The sequence below is a fragment of the Schistocerca gregaria genome, chromosome 1 (assembly GCF_023897955.1).
Source record: "Schistocerca gregaria isolate iqSchGreg1 chromosome 1, iqSchGreg1.2, whole genome shotgun sequence".
Classification (NCBI taxonomy): Eukaryota; Metazoa; Arthropoda; class Insecta; order Orthoptera; family Acrididae; genus Schistocerca; species Schistocerca gregaria.
This window is the reverse complement of record NC_064920.1, coordinates 198,184,390-198,204,034: the sequence shown is the minus strand read 5'-3', so window position 1 is coordinate 198,204,034 and position 19,645 is coordinate 198,184,390. Positions and strand designations below refer to the sequence as shown.

Sequence of the window (19,645 nt, the reverse complement as noted above, 5' to 3'; positions counted from 1 at the left end):
AATCCCCAAGTTTGCGACGTTTTATAGAAACTCCAAATTTAGCACAGATTTCAGTGCGAGATGCATTTAATTGTGTCCACGACGAAACTCTCTCCTGAAATCTGGTTGTATGTAAAGTTCACCAACGGAAAGACACGATCAGTACCTGTATTGCGTGGTAGTGAAGGTACTGTTACTGATGACAGTGCTCCTAGATTGGAATTACTGAAGGCGGTTTTCCGAAAATGCTTCACGGAAGAAGACGAAGTAAATATTCGATAATTCGAATCAATAACAGCTGCCAACATGTGTAACTTAGAAACAGATATCGTTGGCGTAGAGAGACAACTCAGATCACCTAATAACGGCAGTCCAGATTGAATACCATTTAGATTCCTTTCAGAATATGCTGATATAATAGCTCCACACATTCAAACATATACAACCCCTCATTCGACGAAAGATCGATGTCTAAAGTCTGGAAAGTTGCACACTAATACTCAAGAAAAAAACAGAAGTAATCCACAGAATTAATGACCTATACAACTGACTTCGATTTGCAGTAGGATTCTGGAACATATCATGCACTCAAGCATTATGATTTACCCCCGAGACAACGACCTACCGACACATAGTCAGAAAAACGATATGTTGACAAGTAATAAAAAAACAATATATTGACACATAAACAGAAAAATACTCTATTGGCACAAAATCACCACAGATTCGGAAAGTTCTTGTGTAACACAAATAGCTCTTTATACTCATGAAGTTATGAGTGCTACCGACAAACTGATTACATATTTCTGGATTTCCAGAAGGCTGTCAATACCGTTTCTCAACAGTGGGTTATAATCCAACTATTTTTAAATTATAGTTTGAAGACGCCAATATCTTCAGGAACTATTTATGACATCTCACATTTTGTTAACTGGAAAGTAATAAAAAATTTTGTATATCTAAATGAATAGTTTAATTCACCTGAACTCAGCCACAATTTTACATAAATGTTTTACAAGGAAAAACGCCAGTAATGAAAGGAAATTGTTTGGAGAACAACTGTGAAGCTATGTTGTCCAATTGTTAAAAGGTATAGTGTGTGACACAGTTACGGTAAACCATGAGAGGGGATACCAGGGTAGCATCACAACACAACACAAGCAAAATGCCAAAAGACGCCGGAGTGATGGATGTAAGAGTGAATAACATGGAAAGATATGAGTGTGCTGTAGAAATATTGAGATAATTAACTATTTTTAGATAGTATACTGGCAGCATCGGATTGACATGACTACTAGACAAGAAAATTATCGAATTAGTTTTATTTTAACAAATTGATGAATATAGTGAACTTATAGAGCACAGTTAACGATAATGCTGTATGACAGCAGTTGCTGCCATAAAACAAAATTGAAGTAATAGTTGAAAACCCAAAAGGATTGATTATAGACCTATAATTTCATTTAATGATTTATCTTCAAATGAACTTCAAGAAAATGACAACTTACTCAGGTGGAGCTGACCATTATCTTGAAGGTAATACAGGAAAGATTGTACACTGCAGAATACTTCTTCAAAGCAGAGTATACATCACAACACTGTTTCCAAATAAGCAATTGGGGAAAAATGATGAAGATTAAAGTTTGAATGTTGCAAATTCTGCCACTAACATTTCGCTGCAGTCAGAGTACATCATATGAACAGATATTGAAATCTGTTATACAATTAAACATTTAAAAATTAACACTGAAATGGCAAAAACAGTAAAACCACAAGAATAGTCATGTCAAGGCTTTAACAGGCGGTACAGTATAATCAGTTATAACAAAAGGGAACATTACAATTTATTTTTTCTTCTCATTTATTACCTCAGTCAGTTTAGTTGTAACTAACTATTTGATAATTTCTTTTTTCCTCTCATTTATTACCTTAGTCACTTTAATTGTACCTAACTATTTGCCAACTACGAAGGGGACTGAAAGTAATGAATTACACAGATTAGTAAGGTAATATGTACAAATCCACTTACTTTTACAGGTACGAAAACAGTCACATAGCAGTGAATGTAACTCTATGGGTATATGTGGAACATGACTTGAAGTGATCCCATATATTCACACAAATTTCAAAAATATTGTAGAAGTTTTGAAATAATTAGTTTAACTTATTTGAAAACTATCAAATCAGAAAGATAACATATTCTTCATGCTTACAGTCACTAGTGGTTCAGTGTATAGCATCCAAAGGAACAAGTCCTTGTTCACCAAAGGTACAGTGACAGTTATATGAGGTATTCATAAAGCAGTATTTTGTGGCGACATGTTACACATTTGGTAGCCATATTCACTAGATATTTATTTTGTAAAAATAATGTCTCATGCAAACTCGTGTCTGCTTGAAAAAAATAGCAACTTCCATTGAAACACATACTGGAAGAAATCATAAATTGCTTTAGTCTCTACATAGAGTTAAGATTAGTGCAGAAAAGATTGATTTCACTGGTGTACAAGTCTTGTGACCCATGCAGAGATTTGGAACACCTGAGAAACATCTAGATCATTTAAATGACTCTGAAATTCTCTTATTGTTATTTAATTCCATGCTATAGACTATTTTATAGCCCTGAACTTCTAATGAGTGTAATGGAAAAAATTAATATTAAATTCTACACATTTATATGTGTGTGTGTTTGTGTGTGTGTGTGTGTGTGTGTGTGTGTGTGTGTGTGTGTGGTTATGAGACAGTTTATGTTATGGACCTCACTTAACATGGAATACTAGCGACAGCTATCGGATACCAACATATATAACGCACAGAGCTTATAAAACTCTTGAGAATTCGTTTGCAAGCTACCATTCAGACTTAAATGTTTAATTTCAAATAACTAAAACTGAAATTTCCATTATACCTATATGTTTCTCGCTAATATCGATTAGTTTCATCTTTTGCAATTTTAAATTACAGATTTGTATCTTCTATACCATTTAATACATCAATTATTTACTGTACCAATATTACCAAGGCATTGTTTTGGGTGCTTGCAACTCTACTTCTGTGCTGATACATTGGTTTGTATATGCATTCGCTCCCATACTTTTGATTCACACATTGGTGATGATCATACGAAATGGTTGCTCTCTGAGCTTGAAGACCTTGCAAGGCAGCTGTCTGACACAATCATTAAAGGGCTGGAGATGTATAAATGAGTCAGTGTCAGGTGTTTGACTCTGTACACTGTAAACTACAATAACAACTGATGTGTGAAACGACAACAATAAATGTAGAGAGTACAAAAAAACTGAAAAACCTCAGTGTGATTGTCATGTGAAACACATATGAAAAATTTAATATGATGTGTATTGTAGCATCTAATCAATAAACTAAATAATTTGTTAAACGTATCCTTGTTCTTATTTTACAACTCCAACTATGAATCCCAAACCCTATTACAGTAACTTGTAAACTTGTCTATTATTATTACATGTGACAGCTAAATGCACATGCTACATAAAGTAAGGGAGTGGTTGTTTGCAAGTTTAAACATGTTTGGAGCTTGTCATTATATCAAGTCCTATTCCCTCGAGTCGTTTTATTACTGATGTTTGGTTAGCGGAGTGTGATTTGTCATGCACAGATTAACTCATTCAAATATGCTTTAAATGGATTCTGTAGCATTATTTCTCCATAGCAGGGATCAGTGAGTTACATGTTTTTCGAATCATAAAATACCTGGACGTGACCATCTGAAGTGACCTACCATGGAATTACAACATATGAATTACTCTTATAGCAGAGACTAAAGATAGATATATTGTGCATCAAGAAGATGTCAGTTATTGAAAATCTGAGAAGATACGTTTCAGGCAAATGATCACAAAGAGAAATCAAAGCAAATATGGAGGTTTATCGGTAATCAATCTTTTAGTGCAAATAAAGCTGGGACGAGGGATAATGTACTCTCCATCACCCATCACAAGGTGACTTGCGGGATTTATGCATCCAGTTTTTAGTATGGATACTAGTATCATCTCAAAAAGCTAGTGTCTCTCTTCCATGGGGTCCCATTTAAGTTCATACAAACACACATGTAAATTTGTTGTGATAGTTCATTTATTAGTTTATACATGTCTGATTGCCATGTTAGTGTTAGAATTTTGGAACTTAGATGTAGGTGAGACTAGTGCCATATCAGAGGTCCATGACCTTGGTGACGGTATGGGGACAGATTTCGATGTCAAATGAACTTTTAAAACACTATATAGAAAATAACAATGAATTAGTATGCTTCTGAATTATTATAAAGTGGAGCCTGACAATTAATGAATGAAAAGTGCTGACAACAATAACCAAATTGCATTTCAAAATCAGGAAGTTGCATTTCCTGTGCACATACATGAATGGAGTTATAATGGAATATTTGTTAATGGCAAGTACATAGGGAAATGGAGTACCACACAGCAATACTCTAAAAGGGAGCTGATATTTTTTAAATGTAGATTTGCTGCTGATAATGTTACGAAACAACTCTTAGGACATGTCACTGCATTCTTGATTAGCATGTGGGAAATACGCGCAATGCCTCTAATAAACCCCTTAATCTTCACATATTTCATTGATATGTGTGTCATATTGTTAAGTGATGCAGACCTCGAAGTATTACCTTCACTTGTCATGCCGCTATATCCACAGTTCACTGGACATGAGTGCTTGTTTCGGATTTTTGCAGTTTTTCCGCCCTGTACGTGTATCGAGCAGCGGAATAGTGAATGGGTGCATACACTATAATCTCTCTTTCTTATTATTACGACGTCCACGCGAGATATACGGTGGCGGAGGTAGATTTATCGCGCAGTGTACCTCAAACGAAGATTTTATCCGCTCGAGGACTCAGTATTGTGTCATTTTTGTCATCATCTGTACACAAGTCGCCCAATGTAGCGCCTACTGAAAAGACTTGCGACCGAAGTGAGGACTACCGGCCCTCACTGCCATACGATCATTTCATTTTCACTGAAAGAGTTTCATGAGAACTATGTTGTCGTTTTTCCATGGAATATCATTTACTACAGAGATGAGAAACCAGCTCAGGAATCGCATATGTCTGAACAACTCTCAGGGAGACATATGTAATATATAAATGGGTGGAAATCCCACTCATGTAAGTAATGAGCTTACCATCAGAAACAATTTTCTTTCTTTAAATACAGTGTGCTATTTTACTGGTAATCACGCCCAGTACTAGCGTCCACTAGTCTGTGTCAATCAGACAGTGTATGCTGAATTTAGATTTCATGTCACTAAGATGGAAGCAAATTCGTGTATGTGCAGTTTTTAATAAGTTATGTAATTAGGTTTGTGGCTGCTGTCTCTGGCCTGGAGAAGAAAGGCATACATGTTCCCACTGATGCTGGGTGGGGTGAAATGTTTAGACATGTGTCCCGTGGTAACCCTCAGCTGGCCCTCCATGCTTGTCATACTATTGCACATTTCATCTCCAAAGTGTTAGCTCCTAGCTGCTCAGATGCGAAGCAACACTGTTAATGTTAGTAACAATCGAACTCGCTCGTGAAACTGTATCCACACGAAAAGCCGGCTCGTGGTTGTGACTGTGCCAGAATGGACCTTTGCAGTTCTAACAACCCTACCACAACAAAGATCAGAATTTAATAACGATTGTGGTGTTGCTCACGTTGCTAAATACTGCATTTTCGGGCAATAACAGTCATATTATGTGGCAGGTGTCATTAGAGCACAGTTAATAAAGTCATTTCATGTAATAATCAAAAAACTAGGCACTCATCTTTTTGTGTTTCCCACACTGGTCTCGTCGTAAAATCATGGCTCAATCGTTGAAAATCTAGGTGGTTATGATTCCAAGCTCGCATGCAAAGAGGCCTAGGTTTTATTGTGCTATATTCAAAAGTTTTGTAGATGTGCTTCACAAACCATTTTTGAAGATTACACTTTTATTGAAAAAATCTTCCTCACATTTTATAAGCCAACTACAAAATGCATCTTTCCAACATGACGTCCAAGACTTGACCTTTTCAAGGTCCAACTCTCTAACAACTCAACAACTAACTAACAATCGCTTACGCGCCCAAAAATCAGAGTTACAAGTACATCAAAGATCATAGTGACAAAAGAAAGAATACTCATAAGAATAATATCATTGCAATATAAACATATCGATGTATCAAAAGTGAAATCAAATCTGAATGTTGTCTCAGAAATGTGTAAAGTAGTTAACAGGAATACAGTAGAATATTACTGGTATCGAGAGGTTCAGATGAGGTGCCGTAATGGTTACATAATTCAAGTACCATTACACAGTGTGAGAGGCAGTGGGCCATGGTAGAGGACTTCCCGTATACTGTTTGTTTCTAATAAAGACTTTGGTAGAGTTGGTGTCCTATCTCAGTGGTTGTGCTAACATCACAAGTGTGGGAAACTGGTTAAATGTGAGACTTTCGTGCAATTTGGCGATGTCTTGTGTGTTTTTTAAATGTACATACATGTATTTAGAAATGTTTCCACTTGGATTTTCTTAATTTTCCACTGCTTTTACACGTCCACACTAATGTCATGATGTCAGACTCATCATATGCACCCTGATGTATGGGTAGACTCTTGCTATATCAGTCAGGCAGTCTTGAAGTTCACCCATCCACTGTAATGCAAAAATATCTGGGCAACCATGACGTATTTTCTGGGACGTAAATTATAGTAATGAGATAATTCAGCCAAAAGGATAATGTCTCTCTGAATTCTCCCTCCTGTCCCTCCCCCCCCCTCCATATTCACATGTACACTGTAATGTCAAAGTATCGGAGTAGCTGTGATGTCATTTTTAGAGTTCCGTAAAAACAGAATGTTTATAGGATTACTTGTTGTCCATCTATCTAACTATTAAAAACGTTTTTTAGAGACAGGTACATGTATGAAGTTGAAATTTATATCACATTCTAAGTTCACATCAATGATTTATATAGCCCATATTTTGATATTCTACTTGTAAAATCATTCATCAAAACCTCTAGGGTGCTTCTAGCTGACCAAGAATCATGAAATTTGACAAGAATAAAGTTTCACATTACAACTAAACGAAAAAACCCGAAAGTTTTTAAAACTGTACTTACATCAGGCTAAAAAATTGTGATTTGTTATCCAACTGTTCGTCTGTCCATCTGTCTGTTCAGAGCCCTTTTTCTCAGGAATGGGTACACTTATCAAGTTGAAATTGATGTCACATGCTAAAAGATTTGGCGGTGTAATAAATGTAAGCTTTTAAGTCAATGCAATCAAAAGAAACTGTCATTTATATAAGATACTTTGATTCTCGACAACTCACTTATCAAAATCTATAGTGTACTTCATATTGACATAGAATCATGAAATTCAGTGAGCAGCAAGCTTTCACAGTAAAAGGAACAGAAAAAAACAGACAATTGTGAATTTATAATTATATCACATGAGAAAAGCATATTTGTCATTCTTTAAAGTCTTGGAATTCCCAAGAACTATATCTTGCCAGTACCGATATCAATAACAGGGGAAAATCGTCAAGATTCTCCATTCCCGGAATGGCGGAACTATCTGTATACATAATTAAGTTTGTATGGAACCCTCGGTGTGCAAGTCATACTCTCATGTATCTGAATTTGTTTTGGATCTATGTTACTGTAATTAAGGTTAGGGTGACATACACACAGGGTAGTCAGAAACAGTTTGAAAAGCTTGTAAGAGTGTTGCAGGGAAGGTTGTATTGGAAAACAGCTGTTAAGCCAAAAATTCGGTAGGTTACGCCTTTTCCGAGTAAATTACCATTGAAGTTAGCCAATCAGGCCGTTGCGCGCGCTGGTTCAAGTGGCCCACCATATACAGTAAGTGTCAATTGTTATCATAATGTAGATGACAACGCACGACACTGCTCAGTCTTTGCCTCAGGTTCGATTGTTACTACCATAGCAAGTCCAATTTCAGTTTTAGTGAACCAGACGAAGATCACGTTTGGTGAAATCGTCACTGGTGGGCGTGGCTTGAATTTGTGTACACAACGGTCTGATTCGCCAATTACAATGCTAATTAACTCTGAAACGGCACAACATACCGAATTCTTTTCGTAACAGTTACTTCTCAGATCAACCTTACAAGTTTTACAGCCTGTTTCTGACCGCCCCATATAGAGGCAGCCATTTTTTACCAACAAATTATAATATAATTAAGATTATGCTAAATACACAGGATGGTGTGATAATGGGTCACCAGATGAGAGCACAAGGGGCACTTTGCGTACTTAAAGAACATGAATTAGACTTACATAAACATAAGAACAACAGTGCTTGATCTGTTTACATAAGGATCCCAGGTTAAGTGACCGGTTTGCTTACATTACTGTCAAAAATCAGAGTTGATGCGATGGTACAGTCCCCCTACTGTTTGAATATCCTACCATTCTACACTTACTGGTTGCTCCTAAGTACAGTTACTCCTTAGCTTACTGTGTGGGCTGCCTAATTACATATCCCCTGTGCACGTATCCAGTTGCCTATGTTGGGGAGAACACTCACATATATTTTTGGTGGTGTAATGGAGTGATGGTCTCAAAATGAATAGTTTCTTATCGTTTAAACATATGCATTCATCGTAAAGAGAACGACTCGAAATTAGGACAATGTTTATGCAAAGTAAGCAATGAAGTGTGATAGTAATGAAGTGCCTGGCCTTACTGTTTATTGGAAGTATTGTAACTTAAATATTTTTCTTCTTCAGAGAATAGTGGAAAAAATAGTCCATTGTAGTAAAAAGTATCCAGCCACTAAAAGAATGGCTCTTATAAGAAGGAACCGAACTTTAATTTCTTCTCTACACCCCTCACTCACTCTCTCTCACTCTCAGCCCTCACTTACCCATTTACTTCATTCCTGCAAAAATAGTAAAAAATAATGCAGCTTGCATTTAAATTGTACTTTTTCTTTTCATTTCTCTCTGTCACTCCTCTTTTGACTTTCTTCTCTATTATTACGCCCAAAACCTATAAAATAGTCCAATTTTGCATATTTCGTATTTCTTCACCCATTATTCATTCTCTAAACATGTGTGCCTCATAATCTTTTTCTCTCGTCGCTGACAGAAATGGAATTATGACATCCTTCTCTTTTAGGTCTGCTTATCTCATTTTTCTGTCTTTTATTTTGCACTTACACCCATCTCTGTCCCTTCCTCCTTCCCTTATCTCTCTTTTTCTCTCACTCTTTCTCATGACTCCATACACCTGTAGCAGGTACTTGTAATGTTTGGCATTAATCTGATTCCCAAAAGGGGAAAATTATAATTTCAGTTTGGAAAACACGATGGTAAAAGATTTTTGCATTAAACATGCGGTATAACGAAACTGTTTTTAAAGTTATTTCCAGTTAAAAAGATAAGCATCAATCGTAGATTACAAACCCATTCGCAAAAGTTTTATACTCTTTGTGCCTCATATATGTTGGTATCTAGTTACTGTCAGTGCACTTGAACATTCAGTGATTCCTATAGTCTGTCTCGAAGCCAGAAGGCAATCTGGAGTACCCTCTTCTAGCCAGTCAAATAAGCACCCGTACACATGGGGCATAAGCATACAGAGTGAGTGTCGGATACCTTGTAATTCCTATATAAGTGGCTCACTTTCTCTGTCTGCTTACACACAATAGATTATTTTTTCTACAACTGTTACCAAACTGTACGAATTTCCTGCAGTTTTGTCTACATTGACCCAATTTTTTAAATTGTGTATAGCAAAAAATATGAAAGAAGAAAGTTCTACAATGCATTGTACACAATAAACGGGTGTGAAGATCCTACTAATGGCAATATTAAACTGAATAAAAAGGAACTTGTATCGTAACGTATAAGGCGTATTTCAGAAGCTACACAAAATCATTATCAATAAAGTTTTATCGTAGTTATTGACGCCATATACACATAAGTAGAGAACTTGTTCTATGTTATTCCGGAACTGTTGGTACATTCAAGAGTGAGATGATTTAATATGCATAACCTGACAAAAAATCAGGCACCCAGACGAAATGGTCGGTTGACAATGTAACTTCCTATAGGTACAAGACATCAGTCGGTATGTAAAGGATTAGACCAAAGGTAGAATGACGACCAGAGTGTGTTAATGTTGTTCATATTTAGTGTTGTTACCAGACCTGGTGGTGTATATACGGGGTGTGAAAAGTGTCAGGTATTGAGTTATCACTGTCAAGAACATGGAGGCGCCGTCTACTCATGTGGGAAAGCGCTATCATCTCCTTACAGAGTTTGAGGCCACATATGGGTCTCCATTAGGTCAGCTGGTCGAATACTGCAGTATCCAGACTTGTGGGGCATTTCAGTGTGATGGTGGCCTGGTGCTGGAATGCATGGGAACATGGGGATAGGCATACCTGTCCTGCAGGTATTGGTCAACCACGTATGACCACCACGAGGGGGGATGTGCATCAAGCACATCGTACTCCTTTCACATCTGTGCCACCATCCTAGAATAGGTAATAGGCTCCCTGCAACATCCTGTGTTATCCCACACCATTGGCCAGAGACCAGCAGCAGTTGTACTACCGAATTACCATCCCATGTATTCAGAATGGTTCAAATGGCTCTAAGCACTATGGGACTTAACATCTGAGGTCATCATTCCCATAGACTTAGAACTACTTAAACCTAATTAACCTAAGGACATCACGCACATCCAAGCCAGCGACAGGATTCGAACCTGCGACCGTAGCAGCAGTGCAGTTCCGGACTGAAGCGCCTAGAACCGCTCGGCCACAGCGGCCGGCCATCCCATGTGTAGGTTGCCGTTAACATCACAATGCTAACGAATGTTGTAAGTAGGCTGTTTAGGTTTTTTTATTGATAACGCCGCCGCCACGTAGCGCTCTGTATGAAAAATCACTGGCTGTGCCGTGTTCAGTCTGTGGCTGGTTTGCATTGTTGTCTGCCATTGTAGTGTTGGGCAGCGGCAGCTGGATGCTAACAGCGCGTAGCGTTGCGCAGTTGGAGGTGAGCCGCCAGCAGTGGTGGACGTGGGGAGAGAGATGGCGGAGTTTTGAAATTTGTAAGAATTGGTGTCATGAACTGATATATATATTATGACTAGTGAGGTAAATACATTGTTTGTTCTCTATTAAAATCTTTCATTTGCTAACTATGCCTATCAGTAGTTAGTGCCTTCAGTAGTTTGAATCTTTTATTTAGCTGGGAGTAGTGGCGCTCGCTGTATTGCAGTAGCTTGAGTAACGAAGATTTTTGTGAGGTAAGTGATTTGTGAAACGTATAGGTTAATGTTAGTCAGGGCCATTCTTTCGTAGGGATTTTTGAAAGTCAGATTGTGTTGCGCTAAAAATATTGTGTGTCAGTTTAAGCACAATCTTGTACAATTTTTCTAAGGGGACGTTTCAATGTGTATGGATTGCTGGCAAGAAAGGAAAGCATGGATTGCTGATGAACGTCATTGTTTGCAGAGATGGATTGCGGTTCTGCATTACCCCAGATGACCATTGTCAGCGAGTGCGGCGGCGACCTGAGGGTAGGATCAAGTTCTTGAAATTTTTCGGAGTGGCACAGCGGTGTTACTCTCCACGTCATGATGTGGCTATGGTTCAAATGGCTCTAAGCAATATGGAACTTAACATCTTTGGTCATCAGTCCCCTAGAACTTAGAACTACTTAAACCTAACTAACCTAAGGACATCACACACATCCATGCCCGAGGCACGATTCGAACCTGCGACCGTAGCAGTCTCGCGTTTCCGGACTGCAACGCCTAGAACCGCGTGGTCACCGAAGTCGGCGATGTGGCTATGACTTCAGGTCGCGGCTGGTAGTGAGTGAGGGACCTCTTATGGCACAACGATACAAAGCAGGCACCTTGTGTCCTTACGGTTTACTTCTTATGCGATGGTATCGTGGTGCCATTTTTCAACAGGACAACTTTGGTCTAAGCAGACACATGTTGTCTACGAATTCTCTATAAGATACTGAGGAACTCCAGTGGCGAGCAACATCCCCAGATCTGTCCCATCTGTCCCCTGACAGAACATGTGTGGGACCACATCGGACAGAACATGTGTAGGACCAGATCGGACGTCACTCCATCCATGCCAATACGATAGCAACATTTTTGGGCCAGCTTGCCTCAGACGAGTATACAACGGCTTTTGGCACTCTTCCCAACCGAGTCAGTCCACAGGAGTGCAACATCATACTGATAAGGTCCTTATACTGCCAAGTTTCTTGTGAGTTTGACTTGATTTTGCAATCACTGCAGCAACATCTTATACACTCTCAACCCTCAAGTTCCATTTCGTTTGCTCCTCCCCTTCTGGATGCTTCACTTCATTTGTCAGACAGTGTACCAATGCAGATCGAATCTCTTCAAGCCTGTCACTGTTACAATACTGACGCAAGTGCCTTCATCAAAACATTTTCCATATAGATGATACTATACAGCTTAGAGCACATCAGGTGCATTCCTGTCGAGTGCTTTCTTCTTAGCAGCGGACAGCAGATAAGCTATCAATCGTGGGACAATGTGTGACAGCGTAGGATTGTAGTCTATCGATACTGCTGTTTCGTGTTTTGCTGCTCGCATTGGTCGGGATCCCAGAGCCATACAGCGAAAATGGAATCGACAGTTTCAGGAAGTCTGCGCTCAACACTATGCAGGATCTCAGAAGTTCTGCGCTAAGATCTGAGAAGGCAAACATATTGCAAGTTCAGCCATCCCTGGAGCAAGAGTGGACAGCAAGAGTTTGTAGCAGGAGTAGCCACACACACATTGCGGCTACGTCTGAACCGCTACGAACTTGCAGCTAGCGACCATTGTTGCGACTTCCGTTGATGCTGCCATAGAACGAGGTGCACCGGTAGTTTATGCGCCCAAGTAGACACAGGAATACCTAAATGTTCTCCTTTGAGAATATTCTCAGTTCTGCGTACAGAATCAAGGTGAACTTATCTAGAAGGATAATTTTTCAATACTAAAGAATTTTTGTTTGATATTGGGAAATTGACGTATTTCGCTTGTTTCAAGGTGGAGGGGATGTAGCACAGCTTAAAGCAAGGTCTATATATGGAGATGAGGAGGTTAAGGAGACTTGGGGACAACAATTTCTATTTGATGGCTCTAAGCACTATGGGACTTAACATCTGAGGTCATCAGTCCCCTAGACTCAGAACTACTTAAACCTAACTAACCTAAGGCAGGATTCGAACCTGCGACCGTAGCAGCAGCGCGGTTCCGGACTCAAGCGCCTAGAACCGCTCAACCACAGCGGCCGGATTCAATTTGATGTTAGCAAGCCCAGGAACATATTAATTCCCTTGCCGTCCAATGATTCAGTGCAGTATTTGGGAAGGACGAGGGAGGGGGCGGGGATACTCGTTTTCGAACTGTGTCGTGTTGGCATCCTGTTGGCTTTTTCAGACGAGGCCCACTTTTATATACAGCTTCAAGATATATGTATTCACGTGAGATGGCTCCAAAGAGAACAAAATTAGACTGTCTTCAAGATCGTCACAAAAGTCAAGCAGCGTATTTCATGGTAAGTGGTGCCATTAGGAAAGCGTAAGCGGTAAATTTGACGGCAAACATTCCATCCCCGACGTATTAAGAGCGGAGGTAGTGTCCTATCTCCCAAATCTCTGCAACGTTATCTTCCAACGATATAACAGAAGACTGCTTGTTGCATATGCTGTCCTGACCTATCTCGATAAAGATAGAGTGTTTGACTGTTTGCGTTGTCAGCACGTTCTCCATACCTCTCACCCATTGGAAACATCTGGTCATGGGTTGCCAAGAGCCTGGCATGCCACCACTTCTCAGCAACTATGACTAACGAACATGGGCAGACTGGAAGCAGCACACACAACTGTCATCCAAGTGCAGTTCGGTCAGAGGCACAGCCTTGTTTAATCTGTGGTTGATGCCAATGGTGGCAGCTCTGTGTACTAAATTTAGCATCCTGTCAAATCCCAAACTGTGGTGTCGTCGATCATCGACAACGTCACTCCTGCAATCGACCGCCGCTAAGTTGCTACATATCCACGCAGCATCATCGGCGGCACTAATCCGATCGAGGCTTGAGCCTCACTCGTTGTTCATGAGGATACTCTGAAGTAGAGAAAGTTTAATTATAACCACCCTGTCTGTAAAAATTAGATTTATTTCATTTTCCGCTGCTTTTGCATTTCCACAGTTACATTCTACTGTCAGACTTCTCTTAGGTGTTCACATAGTGACATCTTACGAGAGTGTTGCCCGTGAGGGGCGTTCAAGGTGTAATGCAACAAATTTTTTTCTCGGTCAATTTCGGTTGAAAAATGCAGAAATTGTTGTGGGCATCCTGAAATATTCCAGCTTCAGCCCCTTTTGTTTCATGAAGTTTAGATAGGTCGTGTAGGCCCAAAATGCCCTCTGTGACGGAGCAGAGGGAGAGCTGTCATAGAGTTTCTTCTGACGGAGAACCAGAGCGTCGCAGATATTCATAGGCGCTTGCAGAATGTCTGTGGAACCTGACAGTGAACAAAAGCACAGTGAGTCGTTGGACGAGGCGTCTGTCATCATAGCAAGAACTTTGCACAAACCTGACCAATCTCCCGCATGCTGGCTAGCCGCACACTGCTCTGACTCATGCTATGTTGCAACGTGCGGACACTCTCATTCGAGGGGATGGACAGATCACAGTCAGACCTCTCGCTGCTCAACTGGACGTCTGCGCTGGGAGTGCTGCCACACTCATTCATCAATTGAGGTCTCAAATTTTCTTCGCCTCGTAACGGAAGACCATAAAGAACCATGAAGGAATTGCTTGCGCTTTAGGAGGCTGATGGTGACAAATTTTTTGCCGGACGCACTCATAAGCGATGAAACATGGGTTAATCACTTCGGACCGGAGACAGAACGGCAATCCATAGACTGATGTCGCACCAGCTCTCCACCGAAGAAACCTCATGGCAACGGTCTTCTGTGGCACTGAAGGGGCCCAGCGGTTCTAGGCGCATCAGTCTGGAATCGTGCGATCGCTACGGTCGCAATTTCGAATACTGCCTCGGGCATGGATGTGTGATGTCCTTAGGTTAGTTAGGTTTAAGTAGTTCTAAGTTCTAGGGGACTGATGACCTCAGATGTTAAGTCCCATAGTGCTCAGAGCAATTTGAACCAACTCTGAAGAGGTTACTCTGTTTGATGTTCTCTCTCATAGTTCAACTCTTGAAGAAACGACTTCAGCGTGTTCGTCGGCACAAAAATGCAATTGAACTTATCTTTTCTATGACAACGCAAGGTCTCATACAAGTCTGTACACCCGAGAGGAGCTCATAGAACTTCATTGGACTGTTCTACTTCGTCCATCATACAAGACGGATCTCGCAGCTTGCGATTTTCATCTCTTCAGCCCAATGAAGGATGCACTCCGCGAGAAGCAGTACGTGGATTATTGCGAGGTTACTGTTGCAGCAAGGCGTTAGCTCCGATGTCGACCAGTAGAATGGTACCGTGCGGGCATACAGGCTCTCTCAATAAGACGGCGTGAGTCCGTCACACGGAACGGAAATTGTGTTGAAAAATAAGGCTTTCGAGCAAAAAGAATGGGGAATAATATGTTGTATTGTAATATCTCCAAAACGGCTCCATCGATTCTGATAAAATTTTGCATGTATATTCGATAGGTCTGAGAATTGGTCGTTATCTATTTTTCATACCCCCAAGTGATAAGAGTGGTAAATGCTAAATTTTTTTAATTATTTTGGATAGAACTTATTATTTTGATTTTTTCATGATGTGGCATAAAAAAATACACACAACCCTAAATTTTCACCCTTCTTTTCAATAGTGATTTTAGTAATTTAATAATTTTCAACCCCAGTTGATAACTGATCAATTACCGCTTGATCAACAGCTCAATCGATTCTGATGAAATTTCACATGTATATTCAGTACGTCTGAGAATCGGTCGTAATCAATTTTTCATACCCCTAAGTGATAAGGGTGGTCCACCCCAAAAAAATTTTTCTTATGCTTTGGATAGAACTTCTTACTTTTATTTTTTTATGATGTGGCATTACAAAATACACGCAACCCTAAATTTTCACCCTTCTACACCAACCCTTACTATTACTAGCGATTTTAGTAATTTAATAATTTTCAACCCCGGTCTATAACTCATCAATTATCACTTGATCAGTTATCCCCGCCAGGTGCCTACCGGTGATTTTCCCTATTCGATAGATAGGTAATTGAAGAAAACGTACCAAAAGCAACGACTCGAATATCCCTCTTTGAATCGACATAACTAGAACGAGAAGTTTAACTAGGTAGCACGCGTCATTCGCCAAACCGACATTTAGGCCTAGCGCACACGTATCGATTTTTATCGTACGGAAATATATCGTACGATCAAAGTCTTTCAGTGGAACAAAGAAGTTCCTACGCTCTCCTTTGATCTTCTAAAAGAACGTATCGTACAATATTTTTACGTACGATAAAAACCGATGCGTGTGAGCTTGGCCTTATTCATAATGCTGGCAAACACGTTTCGACACAAAATTGCCGCTCATGGACGGGCTTCAATTGTTAAATCCGCGCGATCTACCGTAGAAACGCTAGAACTGATAGTGGCCGATACTGCCGCACTTCCCCCTAAACCTTTTCTCACTCCTTACACAGTTTTCGGCCATCATTATTGTTTTATCACGAGCTCCTGCCAACAACGGCTATTGTGTTACACGTATACATTATTCTTATAGAATAGATATAATTTATATGGCAAAACAACGTTTGCCGGGTCAGCTATAATATATAAAGATTTTCAGAGGCGGAACGAAGCTCGCCGGGTATACATTGTGTTAAACGTATGTATTATTCTGATAGACTAGAGATAATTTATATGGCAAAACAACGTTTGCAGGGTCAGCTACATAACATATAAAGATTTTCAGAGGCGGAACGAAGTTCGCCGGGTATAGCTAGTTTAGAAATAAAATGTGTTGCATTACTCATTGGAGGTCCCTCATAATTCCTAGTGTGCTCCCGTCAGTCACAGCAACGGAAAGCTGTAAAGATAAGTGTCATTAATTGCTGAATAATAAGTTGTGTTATTCGACTATGAGTGTTAACCGACTGGTCTCTTTTTCCACCTGCATACACAAAATAATAAGACAACGCAAACCACTTGCAAATTTAATCGTATATTTATGATACCGCACTGTATATGGACAATAATTTTTCTCGTACTTTGTGACTGGCTATACTTGTGGCTGGCAGCGTACTTAGGAAACCAAAAGTGTGAATACGTAACTGTTAAGAGTACGGCTGTCGAGAGGCAGCTCGAAGCGAGAGCTCTGGCGAGAGAAAATGCGAGGCAGCGTGAGCCAGAGTTCGGTGTCGCTGGGGGGCAAATGCAGCTCCTTCTTCAGTCTCCTCATTTCTTCTCCGGCGCGACGCTTCTCGTGAGGGCGTGCTTTCAGTGCTTCTTCGAGTGCTTTGTGTTTCTGAAAACAAACGTGAGTATTCAACAGATAACGTTTTAAAAAACTACAAAACAGTAATGGGTATTTAGCTGATAGTTTAAAGTAAAAGTGAACGTAAAACGACAAATCTGTATAAAATTCAAACGGACTTTTTGATGCCTGAGTTTCTCCTGACGTATGCATCTTTGAAATAACTTCCGGGAATTCAGCCAGGTAACACTTTCAGCGCCGCCGATATTTCGCGGGAGAACACCCCGCCATATTCAAAGCAAACTGCAACTGCAACTATAATAACAACGAGATATTGGCATGCACGTCCAGCTATTGGGACAGTGTTATTAAGGAGGCAGTTGCGATTAAATTAGCGAGCAACCTCGTTAACAGGGATGGAGGTTTTTGTTTAAATTCTGTTTGTAATCCGGCTCTCTTCCTTGTCAGAAAACCTCACCTGCCAGTTTGTACTCTCACTATCGATATCTCTTAATTTGGTCATCTTTGGTGGCACTAGTGTTCAGTGTGTGTGTTACCTTCCTGCATCAGTCAGAGAACCGAAGTTTTAAATTTACATGTACGTCGCCTGTCCGTCGCAGTTTGCCTTGAAAATGACGAGGTGTTCTCCCGCCGAAATATCGGCGGTCGCTGAAAGTGTTACCAGGCTGAGTTCCCGGAAGTTATTTGAAAGGACTTTTTGATGTTAGGAGAAGGGAAAATGGACACCACAATATTCAGTATTTTCAGTAAATTAGGTGAAGTTAATAAGTGTATTCAATACTGTTCGGCACTTTTACTGTTCCTCATAAGCAGGCATGTTATGACTACAGTATTAATGAGTTACAATTGAAATCAATAAACTCATACAAATTTCTGGATGCAATTATTTTGGTGTATATGAAATGTAATAATCACATAAGCTCAGTCGTATGTAACACGTTGGTTCTTTGACAGTATACCGGGAAAATGAAGTCCATCCGCAAAGAAGATTTCTTACAAGACATTCGTGTGATGACAACTCCGCCAATGCACTGCTCTTTTATGCCTTATGTACACAGTACTACCTCCTTCTGTGTACGTGCATATCACAATATCATGTCTTTTGCCACCTCACTGTATGTACAGAGTAAACATCAGAGGACTTGTACTGCACCTGTAATTCGCGAGAAAGAAAATTTGTAGTTTGCGATCAGCCCTAGGCTCTGTCTCAACAGTGCAATGCCCTCTCTGTGATTAAGGCTTAAAGGGGCGCGTAGCGGTCAAAAACATTTATTACCCAAACAAAATAAGGTGATGCGTTTGAAACGGGCACAGAAACATAAAGGTTGGAGCCTGCAGCAATGGCCCAAGGTGTTATTCAAGGACGAATCTAAGTCTGAAATATGTGGAATCTATCGACGAACTTTTGTTCATTGACTTTGTAGAGAATATATGAAGAGTCATTTCGTGATGCTAGCGGTGAAGCATGGTGGAGTGTCGGTCGTGGTGTGGGGATGTTCTGCGGGTGAAAAAGTCGCTGATCTAGTGCTGATCAATTGAGCATTAAAGAAGTAAGGATATCACAGGAAACTGATCAACAATGCAGTTTCGTCTGGCAAGCGACTTATTAGTCCAGGGTTTATTCTGCATCAGGATAATTATCCGAAACATGCTTCTCAATTGTGCAGAGGAATGTCAATATAAAAGAGAAACGTGAGGAACTGAAGAACATGATTTGTCCAAGTAGGTCACCTAACACAAATCCCGCTGAACACTTATAGGATGAACTTGACAGGCAGGTCAGCAAACTGAGGTCATCTAATGTCGAATACCCGTGAAATAATTTACAGACACGCTGGGCTGCAATATCTATAAAACCACTACAATATCATAGCTCCAGAATGCCAAGAATTTGTGCAGCTGTTCTATGGACAAAGAGTGAATTCTTTGAAGAGGCTAAAATATAACCATATTGTATTGTACTTAATGATAGAAAGAGAAAATATTACTTATTTTGTTGGTCTGTTTAGTTCTTACGGTGTGTTTGTACAATGAAATACAGTATGCATCTTTTCTCACTAGCGACCGAAAACTTTAGACCGGTAGTATAGGTCTGCAATTGTTTTGTCACATTCGCTACGCAGAATAAGATCAACGTATACTACAGAGCAATACAGTA

General features: G+C 39.9%; 1 protein-coding gene across 1 annotated transcript in view; it reads right to left on the bottom strand.

The window, feature by feature from the left end:
* The window catches only part of LOC126337769 (serine/arginine repetitive matrix protein 1), a 108,712-nt gene that overhangs the window by 5,134 nt on the left and 83,933 nt on the right, over positions 1–19,645 (bottom strand). The window contains exon 5 of the mRNA XM_050001500.1: positions 17,325–17,517. Coding sequence (XP_049857457.1) covers positions 17,325–17,517 — 193 coding nt within the window. The remainder of the gene's footprint in view (positions 1–17,324; positions 17,518–19,645) is intronic.